We start from the raw sequence: 22,840 nt of genomic DNA, 5'->3' as shown, positions 1-22,840 counted from the left end.
GATGCATTGAAATTTCTCATAATTATAGACATGTGAGAAGAAATGCATTGTCAAAGAACAATTACTCTACATAATACATTACTTAGATTTTGAATGGCATTCCTTTATAATGTAAATGCACTTGTTTGGAGAATAAAAAATGTTGAAAGAACTTGATTAAATCTTCAGCCAGTGATAGGAAGTGCAGTGTCCATGCAAGAACCATTATTCTGCCTAACTTTTTTTTTTTTAATTATCTCCCTATATAATACTTACTTTTGGAGGTTATCTAACTTTGGGGGTAAATTGAACAAGACCATCCTTGCTAGAAATGGATTGAAACAATTTGCTTATGAAGCCTTATTTACAAGCTGTTGCCTTTTATATTTGGTGAGTAGATCCCTTGAGTAATCCTCAAACTTTATGATGAGTTAGGGCCACTAAGTTCAAGGTCACCATTGCTCAAAATAGACCTCTACACTTTTGCTTAAACAGGTTTTATTAATTGATGATGTTCATGTTTGATTGGTATAGACCTTCAGTGGTCTTGTAATTTTGGAAAGACAAGGGGTCAAGGTTACCAGTGCTGTCTTGCTTATACAGCCTTTATTAAATGACTGATGTCTTTAATATTTTGTAGACATCTTGGGTGGTAACTTTTGGTAAAGGTCTACTTTTGGTCAAGGTCACCACACTGATGTAAATAGATTTTTATGCTCCCCTAAGGGTGAGCATATAGTAGCCGCTTTGTCCGTCCCCACTACCGAATAGGGATAGGGGGCCATCTAACTGTAAACAGAACAAAAGAGAACAAGAAGCGCCGCAATGCGACGAAACCAGGTTTTCAACGTCCAAGTATTGATTTGACAGAATGAAAAATAAAAGATGGGAGTGAAGAAAACACATGATGCCATTATTTTGGTTGCATGCAGATTGTGATCTCATTATGTAGGGTTAGTAGAAATCATACAGGTTTAGTACTAAGGATATGGTGAAACACTGAAATAAATAAATGATTAGGAAAAGTGGTTGATGAAATAAATCAATTATAAGGCTTGTTCCTGACATTACACAGATATATAAGGAGTCAGTAATTTCAGTCCAATTTTTCCCCATATGCAAATTACTGATTCATACATGTTTGTGTAGTGGCCGAAACAAACCCAGCTAGTAATTCTTAATAATAATACATGTACCGTATTGATGTACTTTGTAACTTATATGGCTGCCCACACAATCTTATGGTCACTCCAAACAGTTTCAAGGACTCCTGCACTTATGGCTGGTTTTGAAGAGTATATCTGATCCAGTAGGGAATGGTAATCTGTTGTTTCATCAGAGATCTGTGGCTTTGCTTTCAAATGTCTTTCCATGAACTGACATAATTTCTCACTTTTTGAGAGGTGTAAGTGGTCAATGTTAAAGTCTCCCATTATAATGCATGGCACTGTTCGAGTTCTGAGTGTTTGTACTGTTTTACAAACTTTAGATGTGTTTCCAGGTGGATGGCAATATACACTTATGATTTCAAACTGGTGTCCATTCTTTTCTATCAGAAGACATGCACTTTCCAGGCCAGGCTCTGTTGCCTGAACACTAGATACAATGTTAAGCCCTATTTTAACATATATGAATGTTCCAGAGTGTGGTCTCTTCCGATCAATTTCTGTGTAGATGCAATAGGGATCCTGAAAAGTATTCAGGTGGTAATGGTGTTTATAGTCATCCTTTAATGCCCATGTTTCTTGTAAAACCAGGACATCAACATCAGTGAGTCTTGTGTCGTTCCTGTACTGGTTGATATGCTTGTGAAGTGACCTTGAATTATGACATGCAACTGTAAAATTTGACTTTGGAAGACAGAACTGTGTGCACTGCAATGATGATTCATTCCGCATTCTTAGCATTTCTTGCTGAACAAGATAATCAACAGTAATCTTCTTAGGATCAAAGTCAAGAAGTTTAAGTCCTTTTAAAGTTCTGACTCTACTTAATGCTACATAGACCATGTGTTTCTGAATTCTACCTCTGAAGGACACAGCTGCTTCATCAAGAGTTGAACCTTGAGATTTGTGAATAGATATGGCTTCTGCTGCCTGCAGAGGAAACTGTTTTCTCACTATTTTTACTTTGCTGTTTTTGGATGTTTGAAATTCTTTTTGGATTTTTTGTATTGGTGTCCATGATTTGTGAATTGCAGAACTGTATGCATACAAGTGCTTATGTTCCTGTCTTGTGACTGATCCTATTTCATTTGGCTGAAATTTGACCCATACTACTGTCGGTATATTATTAAAACATTGAACCATTTCTATTTGACAACTGGCACCATTGGTTAATCCATCTGCTGTGCTGATATTGTGTGTTAGCATGTAGTTTCCAGATTCTTTAAGTTGGAGTTCAAATCTCAAATTCTGAGTTTTCCTAACTTCTAAGTGTTTAACAAAGTCTAAAACTGCTGTCCTGTCTTTAACAGACACATCACCTTGTATATAGTCCACAGCAACAGAAATGAATGTCAGTCCTTCCTTATATGATAACACTTGTTGATTGTGTTCGTCAATCAGGTGGTTGGTGCTAAACAAGTGAATACACTGATTAGTGTCTTCCTTGGTACATAGCCTTGATGCAATAAGATCTATGTCTTCCTTTGTCTGCTTTCCCTCTCTAATGCGGTTGAGACAGCATGCAAATATGGCATCATCCTTCTGTCTCATTATGGTTGTCAGTTCATACAGCTGGACTAGGTCCTGCCAAAGGTTTCTCAATAATGGACCATATTGAACAGAATCATTCTCAAAAATCCATGAATCACCAACTGGTCTCAGCTGAAAGAGATCTCCAACAAGAATTAGTGAAATACCTCCAAATGGCTTGGTGGAATCAAAGATTTGTTGCAGTCTGCTACATACAAAATTAAAGAGGTTGACTCCGACCATAGATACTTCATCAATGATTAAAACTCTTAGCTTGTAAAAACGGCTGCGCAAGGTATTGAGAGTGCTATTACTAAGTGGTATATAAGATCTCAAAGCATTGCTGGGTGGAATGTCAAGAAGGCTGTGCAGCGTATTCCCATGTACATTGTACGCTGCTTTACCAGTTGGTGCAGCAATAACAACCTTGATGTCATCAGGATTTTCGCCTGGGACACTGTCAAAATAACGAACCAAGGCCTGATAAATGGTCTTAAGTACATGGGATTTTCCAACTCCTGCTCCACCGGAAAGGAAGAAGTAAAATGGTTCAGTTGTTGTCTTAATTCTGTGTAATGCTTCATAAAAAAACTTCTTTTGCTCTTCATTCAAAGACACTGCCATAGAGAAAAAATCTTCATTTGACACTCTGTTCTGGATAATGCATCCCCGAGTATTTGCTTCTGGTGAGTCTTTAAAAGACCCTATATCAAAGTGCTTGTATTTTTCATGTGGAGGTTGCAGCATGGAAACAGGATCTTCCTTTTGTAAAACGGCATCTTCTTCAGACTGCCTGGCAACTGGTGCAATGTCATCTAATTCATCATTGATCATTTCTTCTGATACTGCATTCATAGCCTCTTCTATACCTTCTGTACCAATCTGAAATTGATGGCGTTTGTTGGTTATTTTTTCCTCTAAGAGTTTATACTGGCTTTCAAAACTGTCTGATGTGCCCATTAGCTTCATTTCTTCCCTGAAAGGTGAGAATAACATCAGCTGTTCTCTGTAATACATCTCTGTGTCTTTTGATACATTGAATTTCACATAGCGTATCACTTTAGGTGTCTTGCGATGTACAAGTCGACTTCCATCTGCCAATTTGATCTCAGTGCCTGGTGTTACAATGTCAACATTGTTGTCTGTGTTATCTATTTCAGTTGGAATTTCTTTTCCAGTTTCTTTCTTTAAACGTGGTTTTTTTTCAAAGAATGCGGCAAACTCTGCTAAACATAGCTGTTCTAATATTTTTGGTCTATCAGCATACCTGTCAATCAATCCAGAACATGTTACATCTGTAGAGCTATCAGGAAGATGTTCTATTTGTGACAATGGCTTCAGAATTTCTACACGTTTTTCTGGTGGGGAGGTATTTATAAAAATCACACTTCTTGAGCTCTGAGTGAGAGGAAGCTGTAGCAACAAATAAACGGTTTCCTGGGCAGAGACTTCACAATGATTTAAGAACTTGTTGGCGATGTGTCTGACTTTCTCCCTTAGCTTTAAATTTCCTTTTTTCACTTCCTCCGTTGCTCTCTGTAAAAGCAGGCTCATTCCTCTCTGTGATTTCATGATGTAACTCGCAATATACACACAAACTCCCCAAGGATCTAGCACATACTGAAGGTCTGTGTTTGCCTGCCAGATTTTTAATACATTCAAGTTGTATGCATTCATTCTCACATCTTTCACTGCTCTTTTCAGAAGTACCTGTTTCCTCTTCAATGATGACCTAACAGCGCCAAGATACTGGTCGTAGGTAAGCTCACACTGTCCAATGAATTGATCAAATGTTAGTTCTGCATCCTTAGGTAGTGCTTTTAACACTTTCAGTACTTTCTCATAGTTCTGTTTGGCTGCTTTCAAAACTTCCTTTTCCGTGTCAGAAGAAAATGGTTCCATTATCAAAGTTTCCTTCATTGGTGGGAGGGGAAATCCAAATCGACATATCTCTTTCCCTTTCTTCTTACATGACTGGGAATGGCGATGCATCTGTAACTGTACAAACTGTTTTGCATCTTCATGAACATCAGAACTTGTGCTGATATTGTTGTCAATGAATTCAATTATGTCCTTTTCTGGAGAGGAGCCATACACAGGGGCATCCTTTACCCAGAACAAACAGTGTAGATGAGGGGACCCTCTTTGTTGAAATTCCACCCTGATAAAGAAATCTTCCACCTTCCCAATAGGTGAGATATCTGATGTGAGGAAGTTGTTTAAAAACAACTTAGTTCTGTAATGGAAGTGTCTAGCACATGTGGTTGGATTGTTTTGTATCAGTTGACACTTTTCCATCCAGTTCAGGTTGACTATTTCCTGTTCAGTAACAGTTTTGCCAGACTTTTTACAGAGAAGTTTTAACAGATCTGGCCACCTTGTTTCTGCTGCAGAGAAAGTGGCAAAGAATGTTGGCAAGCCTAGCTGGTTGATCATGGCAAACAAATCTTTTTGTTTTGTCTGATAGTATGGTGGAGAAGATCGAAGAGTTTTTAGAAATCGAAATCCGTCATCATGATGTAGGATGTTTTGAATGTTTTCTGGTATTTTCAGTTCTCCCGCAGTATATGAAACATTCTTAGATTTTCTGAGAGCAGTTGTAGCCAAATCTCTTACTTGCAATGCCTGTAATTTTTTAAGTTTGAAAAACATATTTGGGACGGATTTAGAGAATCTTGTATCCACATTCCTTAACTCTGCTTTACATATTGAACTGTAAGTTACTGGTACAGTCCGTTCAATATTTTCGATTCTTTTTTTGCCACAAAACAAGATAGGAAAAGACTTCTCCTCAGCAAAAGTGTCCATAAATAGACTTATTGGATGGTTCTTTTCACCAGGCGCTATCTGCAGTGCATGAAGACCATCATCTGCAAAGTCAACATTTTGCATCAAGGTGTCCTTGTTCCCTGCACCTGCCTGTTCTTCTTCGGTCAATTCATTCCAAGTATCCTCTTCAGTACTCTCCTGCTTTTCTTTGTTAGTGTCTTCCGTTTGTAAATTTTCAATATCTTCCACAGAAGAAAAGGAAATTTCTTTTTTGTCCTGTGCTTCTTTATACCATTCATTATCCAATGTAACTCCCTCTTCTTTGTATAAGTCACTGTTTTCTACAAAGTATTTGGTGAAGTCATATATTACCTTTGGCCTGACTGTTTCATAATATACTGAAGATTTAAACTGAAGTCTTCTCTTGAACTGAAGGTGTATAGTCTCTGTTTGTTCAAATCTTCTTGGGAGCATAGACACTACACTCGAGGGGTTCATTGGTACATTAACAGTGTTTCCATAGATGCCAAACTGTTTTCCAATGCCCAGTTGTTTCAGTTGCATGAATGGGATCCTCAATGCTGTACATCGCTCCTCTGTTTCTGTTGGACTAAGAGAAGATAGTGAATCTGGAAGGTGTGGAAGTAAGAACCCATTGGCAACAGCCATTGGAGGCATTCTCTCATCTGAGATGTAATTGTAACAGGTTTTACATATCCATTCTGAATTTAAAACACTCTTATAATCTGTTAACACTTTGTCTATAAACTGGGGTGATATTCCTTTCCTGATTAAACTTTTTCTACTCACTGTGTAGACACTGTGCTGGTAAAACGTCTGTTGGCAGCTTGTACACACAAAGTCATCTCCTCTATTTAAAAGATCATTGAATAGCTGTACTTGTGTTTGTAGCGATGATTGCTCTGACCTTTTTTTCTGCCTTTGTTTACGCTTTAAAAGTAATTCTCTCTGCTTTCGATGTGACGATGATCTCCATTTTTTTCTGTGATCATTTTCTGTTTGTCTATATTGACTATTGCTTCGTTTTCTTTTACGGTTTTCATTTCTATCTTCATTTTCGGACTGTCTGTAGTCACTATTGGTTCTTTTCAAAGAACGTGTTTGATTCCTACCCTGGTTTTCCATATGTCTGTAGTCTCTATTGGTTCTTTTCAAAGAACGTGTTTGATTCCTACCCTGGTTTTCCATATGTCTGTAGTCTCTATTGGTTCTTTTCAAAGAACGTGTTTGATTCCTACCCTGGTTTTCCATATGTCTGTAGTCACTATCGTTTCTTTTCAAAGAACGTGTTTGATTCCTACCCTGGTTTTCCAAGTGTCTGTAGTCACTATCGGTTCTTTTCAAAGAACGTGTTTGATTCCTACGCTTGTTTTGTAATTGTCTGTAGTCACTACTGGTAGTTTTCAAAGTGCGTGTTTCATTCCTACGCTTGTTTTCTGAGTGTCTGTATGCACTATCGGATCTTTTGGAAGAGCGTGTTTCATTCCTACGCTGGTTTTCCGAGTGTCTGTATGCACTGTCGGTTCTTTTGGAAGAGCGTGTTTCATTCCTACGCTGGTTTTCTGAGTGTCTGTATGCAGTGTCAGTTCTTTTGGAAGAACGTGTTTCATTCCTACGCTGGTTTTGTAACAGTCTGTACTCACTATTGGTTCTTTTTGAAGAGCGTCCTTCATTCCTGCTTCTGTTTTCTTTGTTTTTGTACTCAGCACATTGTCTTTGGGCCTGCTTGTAGTACTTATTGTATATTTGCCGACTTTCTTGCTTCAACAATTCACTCCACAGAAAAGTTTTTTCAGCTGTAGAATCACTAGACACTGATGTTCCAACATCAAGTACAACATCAAAATGAATACCTGTATGGTGGTCTAAATAAACTGCTTTTTCATTTATCTGGAGTGTATTGTCTACGAACTGTGCAGTATGTTTTAACCATTTCAGTTCATGTCCATATTTTGAGTATGTATATATGTCAGTCTGTAATAAGTGAGCTGTGGATATTATCTCAACCTGTGTTGCCCATACTTTATCTTCAGACATCTTTGACCTAGCTATGTATTGTGACATGGTTGTATTTGGTGGCAAGAGTGAAGTTAGTATCTGGGAACTGGAGCACATATGTAAAAGCACTGTCTGTCTAACTTGGGTATGAAAGCTTTCGTCTCCACATAGCACATAAGCAATACATCGAAAAAAGCAGTTTCCATCCCCTTTAACTTTAATACATATTGTAGGTTCATGAATTTCCTGAGATATTCTGCTTTGGAGATTTTGTATTATGTTTAATGAACTGTTGAAACGTGTATTTATATCCAGACACTTTTGAATTTGCCACATTAAGTCCACAGCGTTGAAAACAAAATGTTGTGTTGACTGATTAACAGAAACAGTGTTCATATCATTATGATAAGTGTCAGTGTCACTAGTTTGAGATACATTTTGTAAAGAAATCCTGCGCTTCCTCTCCCTGTCTTGGGCGTGCTTTTGATTATCTGATTTTTTCTTCAACTTAGGCATTGTTCAATCTGAAAAAAGATTTATTCAAAACTATTAGTACACATATACAATTTACAATTTACATATACAATTTTAACAACAAGCAAACATTTCTTAACATAAAGTGAATAAATCACAGACATACACTCCTTCTGTATGCAACTATACAAGTCACCTTTTGCCTGCAATATGCAAAACAAAATATATAAGCAATACAAAGAATCAATCAATTAATCAACACGTAGACAGTCACTGTTTTAGAGTTCAAACAAATTTTCAACGATAAATGTTTTTTCCCACTAAATTTTCAACGATAAATGTTTTTTCCCACTAAGTTCATCTGCTTGATGTAACAATACAAACATAAGTATTCAGCAGGTACAAATGAGTCTGATGCTTTCAGGTATAATATCTATTAACATAATGTTTGTGCAAAATGATTAGAGACAACAGTCTATGCGGTTTTCTGTTTCTTGTCTGGAGTGTCACTCTTGACATCATCCTGCCAGGCACCAAAATGACTACTTGAGCCAGCAATTTCACTCTTGTCATCTGAATCATCCTGGGAGGCATTCATGCTAACATTAAGAATACTTGTGTCTGCGATGGTTGGAAAGAAGTCATCCAATTCCTGCTTTAACCTGTTGTTTTCAGCAGTAAGCCGTTCATTGGCCTTCTCCAGATGGTAATTGCGCTGATCCTTCACTCTAAGCTGGTGCTCAAGAGAGTGCATGGACCTCTCAATGTTTGAAATCCGTTGCTTGGATTTCTCCTCCATTTCTTTTACTTTACTCCTAATCAATTCCAGGGTCTGAGTTCCTGCTTGTCTATCAGCAGCAAACATGTCATATCCCGCTGCCTTCAAATGAATATCAATATCACACACAGACTCTGAGATAAATTTTCTAAGATCATTAATGTTACTTGCCATTTTTATATGTTATCTGCAAATACAAAGTAATATGTGTATAATATGGAAAACTTTGTAAATGTTGGACGTTTACTCTGAATTCATATCTATTGCCATCTTAAAAATAAAATTCTGTGTTATCTGAAATAAAGCTGTTAGTGAAAGGTTTATTACAGATAATGATGATGAAGTTAGAATCAAATGATGCCTGAAATAGAAATAAAGCTGCTATGTGAACTGTGATTATAAACTGTCTGCTTTAAACAAAATACACTTTTATATAAACATGCTTTTCAGAGGACTTACTGAATACCAAAATGCTAATAAAGACACTGACCAATGTATGCAGCAGTTTAAATCAAATAAAATGCAGAGATCTTTTGTTTAGAGCAGACAAAATAAGGAATATTTATGTAAAAGTGACTTTTAGCCAAAACCACCACCATGTCTAACTTCATTAACAGGTTTTATGCAGACATTTGCAAATAAAACCAGTCACTTTTGTAATATTAAATGATTGTGCTACGATTTAATAAGGGTTGTGTGGAAAAATGAAAAAGTGTCTTGATGTGCTTTCCAGCATGTCCAAAAGACAACTATTTCTTAAATCAAATGAAGAACATGCATTGCACCAACTACACTACTGTGCTTACTATAAGGTTCAAACTACAGAATATTATAATAAAGCTTGAATGCAAATGTGTGTATACTAGCGTTTTAAAGGCAGAAGCAGTATGCTGTGATTGCAGATGGAAAATGTTTACTTTACAGTTACATATCGCACATTAAATAGTACTAAGCCATGCCCTTGTTCAGTGCAAGAAGATTTAGCCAAAAGTACAGTGCAAAAGTATATTAGAAATATTCTTTTTGAAATATTCTTTAAATATGTATGTAAAAAGTTATTAAAGAAACAATGTCTACACTAGCATAATGCGCAGCCTTCACATACAAACACACAATAACAAACAGGGGTTAAATGACAATGTCAACAAGCGACTATTTGCACTCAAGCTTTTAGTAAGGTGGTTTTGTTTCCAGTGCCCACCTATAGGAGGTAAGTCACATTTGCTGAATTGATACAGATGTAATTATTAAATAAAATAGATTAAATATAAGCTTTTAGCTTCTTTATTTCTTTTGACAGATAGTTTGTTTTCTATTGCAATAATTGGATATTGATCAATTCAGCAAGGGCACCGTAACAAATGCATGATATATAAGGGTACTACACATTTACAGATACAAAGCAACATGGATACAAAGCATTCATTTGAAAGCAACACAATCAATACATGCAAAATGAAGCAATTACATGGAAACTGAATTTCTATTTTAGCAACAGTGACCTTGACCTTGATCACAGACACCTGGGTAGCAATCCCAAGCTGCCTCTTGATATAAGCTACCCATACACCAAGTTTGGTGTAAATAGGCCAAAGAAAACTAAAGTTATTGAGCGGAAACTGAATTTCTATTTTTAGTAACAGTGACCTTGACCTTGATCACAGACACCTGGGTAGCAATCCCAAGCGGCCTCTTAATATAAGCTACCCACACACCAAGTTTGGTGTCAATAGGCCAAAGAAAACTAAAGTTATTGAGCGGAAACTGAATTTCTATTTTTAGTAACAGTGACCTTGACCTTGATCACAGACACCTGGGTAGCAATCCCAAGCGGCCTCTTGATATATGCTACCCATACACCAAGTTTGGTGTCAATAGGCCAAAGCAAACTAAAGTTATTGAGCGGAAACTGAATTTCTATTTTTAGTAACAGTGACCTTGACCTTGATCACAGACACCTGGGTAGCAATCCCAAGCTGCCTCTTGATATAAGCTACCCATACACCAAGTTTGGTGTCAATAGGCCTAAGCAAACTAAAGTTATTGAGCGGAAACCAAAAGTTGACGCCAGCCCGCCCGCCCGCCCGCCCGCCGACTTCGGCATTACAATAACCCGGTTTTCGTTGAAAACCTGGTTAAAAAGCAGAAAATTTTTGCTTGATAAAACCTTCAATAAAATAGCAGCATATTATTTTGTTCTGTACCACTTTATTAGTTTACTTAAAATATATTTGATGTGTTTTTCTCCCCTCCTAATCTTTTAATTTATTGTTAATTTTAGTTCTTGAAAAAGGTTTCTATATAGTTTCTATAAAAACAAGAGTGCAGGAAAATGTTCCTTTAGAAGTTTATATTGCTTTTACTCTATACATGTAAATGAAAGGCTTCCAGTGACACTTATTTAACTTTTACTTAATTTACTATGCAGTCCTTATGATATGCATCCTTAAAATAATATCATAATTTTCTTTTTTTTCTATATTTTTAATAACCATTATATTTTATTATTGAGATTCAAATTGGACCACTGATATATTTATCAAATTAAAAGTTTCTCCATTCTTTTCTCCTCTTTTTTTTTTTTTTTTAATAATCATTTATTTACTAATATGAAAAGGCATGACACGTGACCACTAGCAACTATACGCTTCATTCACGAGTGAAATTCATAAAATTTTTATATGAAGCTATGAAAATAATAATAAATAGTTACAGGAAATAATAACAAATATGAAATTGCAGGCTTCCAGTGTAGTAATAAACTGATGAAAATATGTTCACACAGACTCATTATTTTCGCTTAAAATAACAAATTTCTCCCATTAAAAGTGTCAATTTTCCATCAAAATTGGTCATAAAATGGACATTTGTACAATGTATTGGATTCTAGGCAAATCCCCAACATAAAAACCTACGCTTCAAAGTTTATTGTTCTCCAACACGTGAAAGTGAATGCAGACGGAAACATTGGAATTAACATATCATATAAATTGCACTAATTACTGACTTTTGTAATCATAATTCTTAGATTATAGAGATCCCTGTCTACAAAGACCAGTGTTCGAATTATATGGATAGTGGTCTTTTAATGCAGGTTGTCTTTAGAGGTTAAATTAACTATTCCATACAATATGTTTACACCAAAACTGAATTGGTTTAATACAGGTGGTCCTTATCCAGAGATTAGAATAAACTGTTATACAATTATATATAATATTTGTTTTACGTTGAATTGAAATGATAATGGCCAGTAGTCTTAAGACAAAGGTTAATAAAACTTTAAATACAATATATAAACTGTAAATAGAAAGAACCAGACCTTTAAGACAGGTGGTGGTTAGATAAAACTCCAAATTTTATTTAAAAGATGGTCACAAGGCAAAAGTTAAAATAAAACTGAAATGCAATATATTTGTTCAATATTTAACTGAAACAGATCTTCAAAGGAGGTGGTCTTACAGTAGAGGTTACATATTGTTTAAATAAAGGTATCTATTAGTATACCATTGTACTTTTTTTTACACTGTTCTTTTACAGAAGGTAATAAACTGCTCTTTTAAGAAAGGTGGTCTTAAATAAGAGGTTAATATATGATAGATCAGTATCATAGAATAAAGCATGACGGTTTTATTATATATCTATTTATACTTCTAAATCACTATTCTGTGATATAAGTAACATTATATAAGAATATATATGGATATGTTACTGAACTGCCATATATTAACCTCTTATTTAAGACCACCTTTCTTAACAGAGCAATTTATTACCTTAAGATGTATATATCTTTAATTATGAACTGTATTCAGATGATTAATTTACACATCCTTTTCTTATCTTCCTATGTTGAAAATTCTGGTTGCTAGTCATCAACCACATCATATGTGACAAAGTTTACAACTCTAGCACAAAATTTATCAGAATTACCTCCCTTGAACTTAAAATTTTCATGAAAAAAATATTGTTTTTTTTAATAACTTCTTTTTTTCTGAATGCACAAGTTTTAACTTAAATATTAGTAACTTATTCTCTATAAAAGGTATTATTTGACACTTACTTAATATCACATTTTAAAAAGCTCATAAAAAAGCTTAGAATAATATCATGATGCAAAAATTTTTAAATTTGTTACGCAAGATCCTAAATTCTAATGACAGGATATACATAAATATTACCATAAAAAAACAACAACAGTGATATGGCATCAGAGTGCACAGTTCACATAGCAATACATTATTATAATTATAATATCAGGCGACAATACATAATATACAAGATATATCGATATATATACGGAAAAGTTTTATATGGATATACACGCAGTAGTTTTAAAAGCTAGGATGCAAAAAGGCTGTCAAGTTTACTGGTCCATTTAAAGCACCCGTCATCCATTTACTCTGCATTGCCATGGCAACAAGACTTCCAAACTGAAATATAACAAAGTCATTGACAACAGTTAAAATAGTTACATCACTTTTCAATTAAATTGCTAAATGATCAAATTATGAAAGCTTAAAAACTTTCAGATAGTCAGTACCAAATTGCAATCACAATACCAAAATCATTTTTTAAATAATTTTATCATATTGGAAGAAACACAGAAACCCTAGGTGGCTTGACGTCATAGTAATGTTGACCTTTAGAATGACATTTCTTTAAATAATTACATGTACTATACTAAAGACATGTGAGTAGTTAAACACGTCAATAATTATTGTATTATGTACAATTTCTTTAATATTGAAAGTGATGGGTTGAAAAAGATATGCATCTTCCTGGACAAAATCACTTTGTTTTGTCTGTTTCTGGGGTTGGGTTGGGGGTGGGGGGATGTTGGTGTTGTGTGAATAAACCCATATTTCCCTATCATTCAATCATACACCAGTAAGGAGGAGGATTAAGCCCCCCGGAAGTTTCCCATGGGCTGGAAATAAAAAGAATTTCTGAGAATATTGTATTGAACAGGTCTACACTTTAGTATCCATGTGTACTTTTCTTTACCAAATCAGAAGGACTCTCAATATGGGAACATATTTGCACTTTTGACCATGAATTATTTATTCCAGTGTATTTTAGTTAAAATTTCACCAAAAGTTCTCAATTTGTAGCAGTGACCTTTGTTTCAGCTTTTTAAACAATGTATAAACATCTTGAAAGTATCTAATCAAACTAGTGAAATGTTATGGCGGCCTAACCTGATGTTTCTAAATTACATAAAATGTTTTTAAATGAGAACAAATTGCCATTAAAACTGCAGATATTGCTCATCAACGATTACGATCTATTGGCAAACATGCTCGCTAGTTCTCATTTTTATAAAATATTGCCGAAATATCTAATAATTTGCTAAACATTATCAACAGATCTATCTTTCATTGCCGAATACGCGCAAAATACACGGGCACGAAATAAATCAACAGTCAAATGAGACAACGATTGAGGATGATTGTTTCCCGAAAATGTCAGGAAAAAAATAAACAAAGAAACTACTAAACGTAACTGCTACTGCTTCAATTTGGACAAATTATTCAATTTCGCATAGTTTGAAAATAATGAAATCTTAATTAGACGTATCCAATTTTATAAAACTCATGTCACTAATCAGCTACTAAGCTGTTTTAAGAGAAATTATCGTAAAGGTTCAGAAGTAATTTAAAATCCATTAAAGGGGAGAGGAAATAAGACCAAATTAAACTAATGATCTGGGAAAAGCATTTATTTCCATGCATTGTCACAACCGTATTTAAACGCATCACAAAAAATGTCCCTAGAATATCATATAACAACTATTCCATAAATTAACTTAAATCAAAAGCAACAAACAGCTCATAAACACAAGGATAAACAACAAGATCGTAAAATTGATGTGAAAAATTTTAATCGTAACACTAATGATTTTCTATTAATTGCATTATCAATTCAATGTGGATTTTTTTCACAGTTACTTCAATTAAAGTTTAAATATTTACTAAGCTGTACGCACTGCAAATATGCGTTATTTGAAACCAAGTTCATAAACGCTAATTTACATGTCATGTACATCAATATCTGTTGCCGAATGTCAAAACCTCGATCTGCCTAATATTAAACGATAGAAAAAAAAAATCCAGAAACATTATCAAAGAATGTGCGGAACGCACTTTCGTTTAAATTTTTTTAGAACAATATTACAGCGATGCACAAAAGTGATTTACCATTTATATGATTTAAGTCAAAAACAAATGTCCGCAATCTTATACAAATCATAGGCTGTCTCTATCGAGACATCTAATTCCCCGATGTTTGTTCTCCACTGTAGAAGAACATTTTCTTTATTTCTATATTTCTATTTCATAGCAACCCCGCGTAATTTGATTAAACCATCCTATCAACCCTTCAATCAATACAACAAATTATAAATCTTAGCGGCAAATGGAAAAGCTACATAATTAAACAACAGGAAAATGCCTTTTACGCAAATGATTTCTAAGAAAGTGATTAGTTAGCGTCCTACGAGCTTTCGCTATCATTTTTTCCTTTCATTAGTGTGTATTGAAAGTGTTTTTCTGGTCTCGACATTTAGACCGTTAATTAAGATCGGGGCTGTGAAGTATAATGAACTGTCAGAACAGTGGTGCCGTACCATTGATCTCTCCGACTAAAATATTGAAGTTCTTACAGCAATTATTCCACACTTGATTGTCTTAGGACAATAGACAACCAGACCGGAATGAATGAGGTCACATCGGCAATTCGAAGATCACAAGTTTAACGACTTTCTGATATCGGGAATTTTTTATTTCAAATCTGACACTAGAGTAATAATGTTTATTTATCACCAGCTCATCATGATTTATTAAATTAAAATACCAGGAAACGTTGAGGCTAACTTATGGCTGTAAAGTAATTTCATTTCTTTAATCTTGAACTTCAATTTTCTGTCTCAAGACTCTTGATTGGTTCAGATGAATTTATTGCGCAAAAACAAGCCAATCAAAATGTGTTTTATTTATTACTGCTTTACCATCAGGAGATTCCCTTGAGATCAGAAATTTAAGTGGAATGTTAAAATAACTGAATTTGATTTGTCTTACATCATATTCTCCTGAATTTTTCTTGGATGGGGGTCGGGAGGTTCTACAAATTTGTGAAATGATGCTGGAAATTTTATGATTGAGCAGAGGGTAACCTACATCATCTTACCATCAATATCAAAGTTTTGAAAACATCAATAATTTGCAAATTATTTATTTATTTTTTGTTTTTTTGTTTTTAAGTTGCCCCAACAGTGTAAAGAACATATGGCCACTTTCAAGCTTTACTGGTCTAGGAAGACGTCAGATGCTCTTCCATACATTATTTCAGGCACAAGCAAGGGATACGAGTAGAACCACCAACCATATGTAAGCCAGCCAAACAGCTTCCTCACAGGAGAAAGTCTCTGGCAGTTGAAGAAATTTCTGTACAAGACGCACAATCCCCCTCAAAATAAAGTACTAATGCAGTTTTTCAGTGGGAGACTGTATATCACTGTATATTATACTGCTGCTTTAATCTGTAGATTTTATCAACATTAAAACAGACCTTAGACCAGTGCAGTACAAGTAATGTAGTGCAGACTGCATTTCATATTTATTTTCATAACAACCTGTAATCGCACTTGAAAGAGCACGAGAAAGCAGAGAAATCAACGAGAAAGGGGAAAAAAGAAAAAAAATCCCCACTTCGAGACTGTTAAAATTCTTTGAATCAGACTGTTTACATTCTAAAGTTAAATCTAACACCTTTAATTACAATTCCAGATACATCGAAACTATTTGAAGCCTAGAAATTTCACATGCCTCATTTTCTCATTATATTCCTTGTTGATTAATGAAGACAGCTGGATTTTTTTGTAATTATCACCTCTTAATTACTGTTTTCGATGTTTGAAGATGCCAATCGTACATTATTTACTGTCTAGAAGCCCCTGGGATTACTGATAATTTTGACTAATGTATAACTCCTTGAATATCTATCATCATTCAACATGTCTAATTAATACAGCAATACTTACGTTTTTTTATATATACCAGACTGTGTTAAGTCTGGGTCTTATTTTCTCTTATTTATTAATAAACTTTTGGAGAGGAACATTTTTAGATAAGGCACACAGTCTAACGAGTGTGAAAATGATAGAATGTGATCTAGGTTTATGATTGAATTGAGAAACTTAAAATATTTATATACTCTTCCATGTAATTCAATAGAAAGAATATTATATAGGGATGCAGAAAAATCAATTTGAATTAAAAAACAGAATCATAACTATGTCTGAGTATGATTTTTCTTCCTTTCTTAAAGCCAAGTAAAAAACACGTTAAAACCAAGAGCTGTCTAAAAGTATCAGTCCGCTCCACTTTTCTAAAAACTTGATAATACAGTAACAGCAAACTTTAAAATGGGGCATAATTCTGAAAAACTGCTTATCAGAATCATTTGCCCTTGATAGTAAACAAGTATCTCAAGTTGGAAGTGAATTCCAATTCTAATAGTTTCTGAGAAAATAAACCTTACCTTATTAGTAACCCATTACAGGTCACAGAGACCTTGACCTTTTGATCTTAAAATAAATGTGACAAGTATATCTCATCAAGGTGTATCCATATATAAACAGGGCCAAAACACCATTTTTGGGGAAGGGGCTTCAGCCTTTTTCTTGGGGAAAATATGCGTGATTTTGGCATACTTTGGGAAAGTGGTCTCAAATTTAACACAAACTTTTAGCAAGTTCTTCAAAATAGAAAAGCAAAAAGCACTGGGAAATACTAATAAGGCAGTAAAAGACCTTAATTCAACACCATCATTTAATTTTGTTCTAAATTCTATGGGAAATTTAAAAAGACTGGGGAATTTTGAGGACCAAACTGGGGGGAAAAAGAGGCTAGTTGGTTGGGGAAGCAGCCTATATTCAGCCTCTACATAGAAGAGTTTTTTGGCCCTGATAAAGTTTCAATGCTATATCTAGGTTAGTATTGAAGAAAATGACAATAAAAGAAAACTACTAAATCGTTTAACCAATGCAAACAAGTTATCTCACATCAAATTATTATAATTGAAATATTTTGAAGTCAGTGGTGGCCTAGTTCATGGTGCCAGCCTTTTAACCAAGGGATAGTAGTTTCAAGCCATACAAGGGTCATGGAATTTTTCTATTATGACACCAGTACTGGGAGGACTTTACGGCACTTCAAATAAGCTATAAGCTTTTTCACAATAAATAATGATTAAACTTAATACTTTGAGATGGTTCTTAATAAATAAAGGCTACATTAGAAATGCAGAAAATCTATTTTTTGACTGTTTAAGCATTAAGTGACCTTGAACCCAGTGACCCTTATCCTCTCACAGGGAAGACAAAACAGACAGCCATCAACCATAAGAAGTTGGCACACATTTTGTGCTCAGGTGAGCTAAAATTCTCTTTTATATTTTGTCTGATTGTTTCACTTTGGGTTTCATTAAGTACAAATATTTAAAAGTATAAATATGTCAAAGAAACAACCCTCATTCCATTAGTAACACAGGTAGAAATATGGTAGTAAAAATAGTTAATTCTGACATATTTCAGATTAATCATAACAAAGTTCATTGGAAATATCATTACAATTCTTTCGCTACATTTTTTCGTAATGTTTTTTTTCTTTCTAAATTTGTTTACTCATCTGAAGGTATTCATCATTTTAAAGTACAAATTTACAAGTACAAAAATGTCATTCTCATTGAGAAGTAGGGCTGTCTTTATCTTGTGGCCAACCGCAGAAACACAAATTACAAGCAACAGCACTTTCTCAAAATCGTAAACTGCAGCTGAATTTTAAATAGCACCACTTCATTCGGTTTTAACCGCAAACCAAAACGTAAATTATCTCGAGTGATTTTAATTACATGCCAGAATTAATAACTAATTAAAAGCATGATATTTCTGAAGAATCCACTTCAACGTTGGAGAAGTTGGCAATACCTTGGCACTTACCATTTCCACTTGCACAAGTCATCTTGTCAGCATTTAATTGCTTTGTAATGGTCTAAAACCTATAATAGACAGAAAAATATATACACACTTATAGAGATAGCAAAGCCCCAAATTGTTCATTAACGATTTTATTACCAAAATTAAAAAAAAAATTTTTTGCCTTGTCTGCAATCTGGAGCAGTCCATTATTTGTTTCAAGCATATTAATATCAAAATACAAATGTGCACAGCCAACAGGTTCGAGCTTGGTAAAACTTCACAGGTAAGGTTAGTTTGCCCCTATACTAGTGTCATATTTAGTAATAAGTAATTATTGACACCAGCACTCTAAGGGGTGATAAAACGTTAACGTAATGGTAATTTGCATCATATATATTTCTTCCATACTTTACAACATTAAAATCCAAGACATAAGTTTAACTTCAAATTAAAAACAAAAATTAAACTAAATTAATATACAGAGTATCAACATCTCCTTCAAAATAAATTTCAGACAAAAGCAGTCATGGCAACTTCCATGAATATGATACTTATAAGCAAAAGGTTCAAACCCACGACTCAAAGCAGCAATAAGTTTGTTGTTAGCACTCAAATGTACTATTACTGCGTATATAACATACAAGTTTTCTTTTTCCCACAACAGTTTTTACTTTAAAAGTCACTGTTAACTATATCATCAAAACATTTCTTAAAAGCCATACCTAATTTTGCAGCTAAGTCATCCATGTTTTTCAAACTGGTCATCATCTCTGGCAAACTATTGGCAACAATGTCAACCTCACCAACCTGGAACCCGAAGTTGGTCGTTTCCATAGTAACAGTAAAACCATCCACCTGGAATTTCTTTCTTATGGTCTCAAATGTAACAAACTCTGAGAAGCCTAAAGCATCAATGAGAACATCTAACTGTCTTTCAGACACCCTTCTTTTTTGTTCCAATGTCTTCTCAAACTTCTTCATCAGCATTTCTTGGATATCACTTTCATTAGTAAGCATTTCTACAGCTGGTGATATATTTGGACCATAGCCAAAGGCGGCATTGACTTTCATTTCAAATTTCTTATTTCTAAGTCTTAACCAACAGTCATTCAACAGAAGAGAATAGTTACTATCATCTAAATATTCATCAACCATTTTTTCCGTTCCTATTAACTTTCCTCCCATCTTTTTCACAGTCCCTTCTGAATCTCTTCCTACAATGTATTTTCTTTTAATATTAAATGGATCAAATGGCTTTGCTTCAACTTTCTCTGGCTCCTTTAGAGATTCTTGTAATGAAGACTGAACAGTTTTGTTATCTGACTTTTCAATAACTTCCAATCCTGCATCAGGAGAATCTATTCCTTCTGACTTAGATTTCTGACTAGCTTCAACCATTGCACCTTTGCCTAAAATTTGACTTTCAATACTTGTGACACTAGCTGTTTCAGTCCTTACTTCACCAACAGTTCTTTCTGTACTTCTATGGTCAACATATTCTAATACTGTTTGTTCAGAAACTTTTATTGATTCATCTACTGGCTTATCTTTCCATTCCATATAACCAATGGCATCTGCTACATCTTCAGCACAAACTTCAATCTTTTGTTTATGCTCTTCTTTAGCACCAACTGTTTTCACTTTGTCCTCTTGGTCCAATCTCTTACCTTTTTGTGACTTAACAGATTTACTTGTTACTTCTACAATAGGTTTGTCTGCCAATTCCATATACCCTATAGCATCTGCTTCGTCTTCCAAGCTTTCAGTATTTCTTAAAAATTCATTCTCCATAAATGCTACTGAGGCCTCACTTTGATAAGGACCTACAGAACTATCTACATTATCTCTACTTGAAATTTCACCAATATCTGGTAAATCATCAGGACCTTCTGTTTCAACTTCAGACATAACTTTTCTATCCACATCTAAACCCCATGGGTGTTTTTCTAAATCAACTTCTACAGCACTTCTAATAGACTCATTTTCCTTATTCTTTTTATGCTTTGGCTCAGATTTCAGTTCTGATGCTAGATCAAGGATTCTACTAGAAGCTGATTCAAAGGCAGGAGACCAACTATCTCTTTTAACAGGTGTTGCTTTAATATCAAAACTTGTTTCTGATTTGTACACACTTCCATTTTGAGGCTCTAAATCTACTTCAATATTTTTTGTCTTGTAATAACCATTTCCTACAGTTATTTGTAAATTTGTGGTGATAGTTTCTGTTGTTTTACTTTCTTCTGTTTGTGATGTCTTAAATTGTTCCAATTCTGCCATATCCACATCTAAACTACTGGTATACCAATACAAATTCATAGATGCATCATCAGTCTCTTTTTGTTCTACATTCTCATCTTTACCATTTTCACCTCCATGCAAGGCTACCTCTTTCCCAAGATACATATCTGTTTGAGCAACTTCAATCTTATCCTCTTCATTATCACCTATTATGACTTCACTATTGTTATTAAGGGCATCTAAAGACTGTGAAGAGGAACTGTCTAAAAAGTTAAACAGCTTATCCACAGTTCTATTTGGTGATGTTAATACTTCTGGTTCATCGACTGCTGTATAACTTTCTTGTCTGTCTATAAAATGTTCCTCACTGTTTTCTGAACTAACATTTGAAGAATCTAGTCCACTATCATTACTCTTAGTTTCACTTTGTTCTTCCTTTTTACTGTCTGATTTTGCATTTTCATTAACATTATCCATAGTACCATTTTCATTTATCTTTCCAATTAAACTTGTTGCTGAAGCAGAAAATGGACCTTTTATTGACTTTTTTGTTGGACTGATAACTTCTCTCTCAGGGCTTTGTATCTTTGATTCAACATGGTCTACAAAACGGAGGTCTAACTGAGGTTTAGATGATTCCAGCATCTCACTCGTTTCCTCAGAAGCCATCTTTAAACCTTTAACCTGAAATGGAAACAATTTTACAGTTAAACACAGTTAAACATCTTTTGACCTGAGAAGTCTATATGAATATGTTTCAACCTTTCGGGAATTACAAAATTAAGAAATTTATCTGCACAATGCAGTCAGTGTAAAAGAAATCAGTTGAAGGTCTGAACTACATTTCAAACAAGAGAACCAGTATTAAATTTTGATCCCCTATTTACCCTTACCTCGCACAATTTGCTTGCTTAATTTTGTACTTGATTTGCATTTGGTACTACAGCTCATTGATGTTAGGGATTTTGATAGACAAAAGGCTAAAACTAATCAGCCAATAGTTTGAGGCCAGAAATTATGCACAGACTGGCATATTTTCAAACTACTAGTACAGACAAATCACTGCTTACATCTAACATACCATTGGATAAACATGTTTGCTTTTGACATTTCCCCCTATATTTTGCTTGATTTTAAAGTCATTGAAATGTTTCAATGCCATAATACAAAATCAAGTTTTCATATCATATGTCTGTAATTTACATTCTCTTCATGAGCTCAAGTCAATATTATCATTTTCTTTATTATTATCACATTTGCAATTTTATTTTACCACTATATTTTGTCTCTTTTCGCCTTCACCTTTGTTTTTAACAACACTTGACAGTCAAATTAAGATGGTATTTTTCCATTTTTACAGATGGAGGATCCTCAAATTTCAGATCTCACTGTCTGCATTATTTCAGGCACAATGTGGGACCCCTAGTAAAACAAGACAACCCTTCAGTGAGCTACAGCAGGTTAGATATGGTTAACCATATCATAGTCCAAATCAAGGGTTGACTGCAAGACTGTTGTAATTCCTTTTAATGCCATGTAAGTTACTGCAGTTTTGCAGTCAACCCTAAAAATAGCAATTTTGAATAAATTTTGACATATTTGTATAGGAAGTATCTGAAAGTGGCGTATAATCAAGCTTTATATAAGTAACCCTAACCATGATAAATGGTCTTGTCCATCTTTCAATTTTTACCAAATTTGTCAATCTTTCAATTTTTACCATACCATCAGAAAGTTTAGGGAAAAATTTCAAAATAAGTACTGATTGAATAGTGAACAGACGGTGACCTTATCTTCGTCTATACTACTACTAGTCACTTGGGTCTTTTGCCACAGGGCATTTGCCATTTATGTAATCTATTAAGCAAAATTTCTTGAAATACCAACAGAAACACCACCAAGTTTATAAGATCT

General features: G+C 34.4%; 2 protein-coding genes across 3 annotated transcripts in view; both read right to left on the bottom strand.

Moving 5' to 3' along the window:
* Window positions 1-824: 824 nt before the first annotated feature.
* Window positions 825-8,025, bottom strand: LOC132742816 (uncharacterized). The gene has a single exon (XM_060731305.1). It carries the CDS (start codon window positions 7,977-7,979, stop codon window positions 1,197-1,199), a length of 6,783 nt encoding a protein of 2,260 aa, XP_060587288.1. The 5' UTR covers window positions 7,980-8,025; the 3' UTR covers window positions 825-1,196.
* Window positions 8,026-12,977: 4,952 nt separating this feature from the next.
* The window catches only part of LOC132742814 (uncharacterized), a 51,675-nt gene continuing 41,812 nt past the window's right edge, over window positions 12,978-22,840 (bottom strand). For both annotated transcript variants that reach the window (XM_060731303.1, XM_060731304.1), the window contains exons 3-5: window positions 19,411-21,610; window positions 18,710-18,768; window positions 12,978-13,142 (exon numbers count right to left, since the gene is read on the bottom strand). In XM_060731303.1, the coding sequence (XP_060587286.1) occupies window positions 18,743-18,768; window positions 19,411-21,595 (2,211 nt within the window). In that variant the 5' untranslated portion in view covers window positions 21,596-21,610 and the 3' untranslated portion in view covers window positions 12,978-13,142; window positions 18,710-18,742. The remainder of the gene's footprint in view (window positions 13,143-18,709; window positions 18,769-19,410; window positions 21,611-22,840) is intronic.

Source organism: Ruditapes philippinarum, unplaced genomic scaffold, assembly GCF_026571515.1.
Source record: "Ruditapes philippinarum isolate M1 unplaced genomic scaffold, ASM2657151v2 ctg57_1_1_1_1, whole genome shotgun sequence".
Lineage (NCBI taxonomy): Eukaryota > Metazoa > Mollusca > Bivalvia > Venerida > Veneridae > Ruditapes > Ruditapes philippinarum.
This window is presented reverse-complemented; position numbering and strand designations above follow the sequence as displayed.

What these genes read in the sequence shown, in the direction of transcription:
- LOC132742816 (XM_060731305.1), bottom strand. Translation starts at nt 7,979, where the DNA reads ATGCCTAAGTTGAAGAAAAAATCAGATAATCAAAAGCACGCCCAAGAC.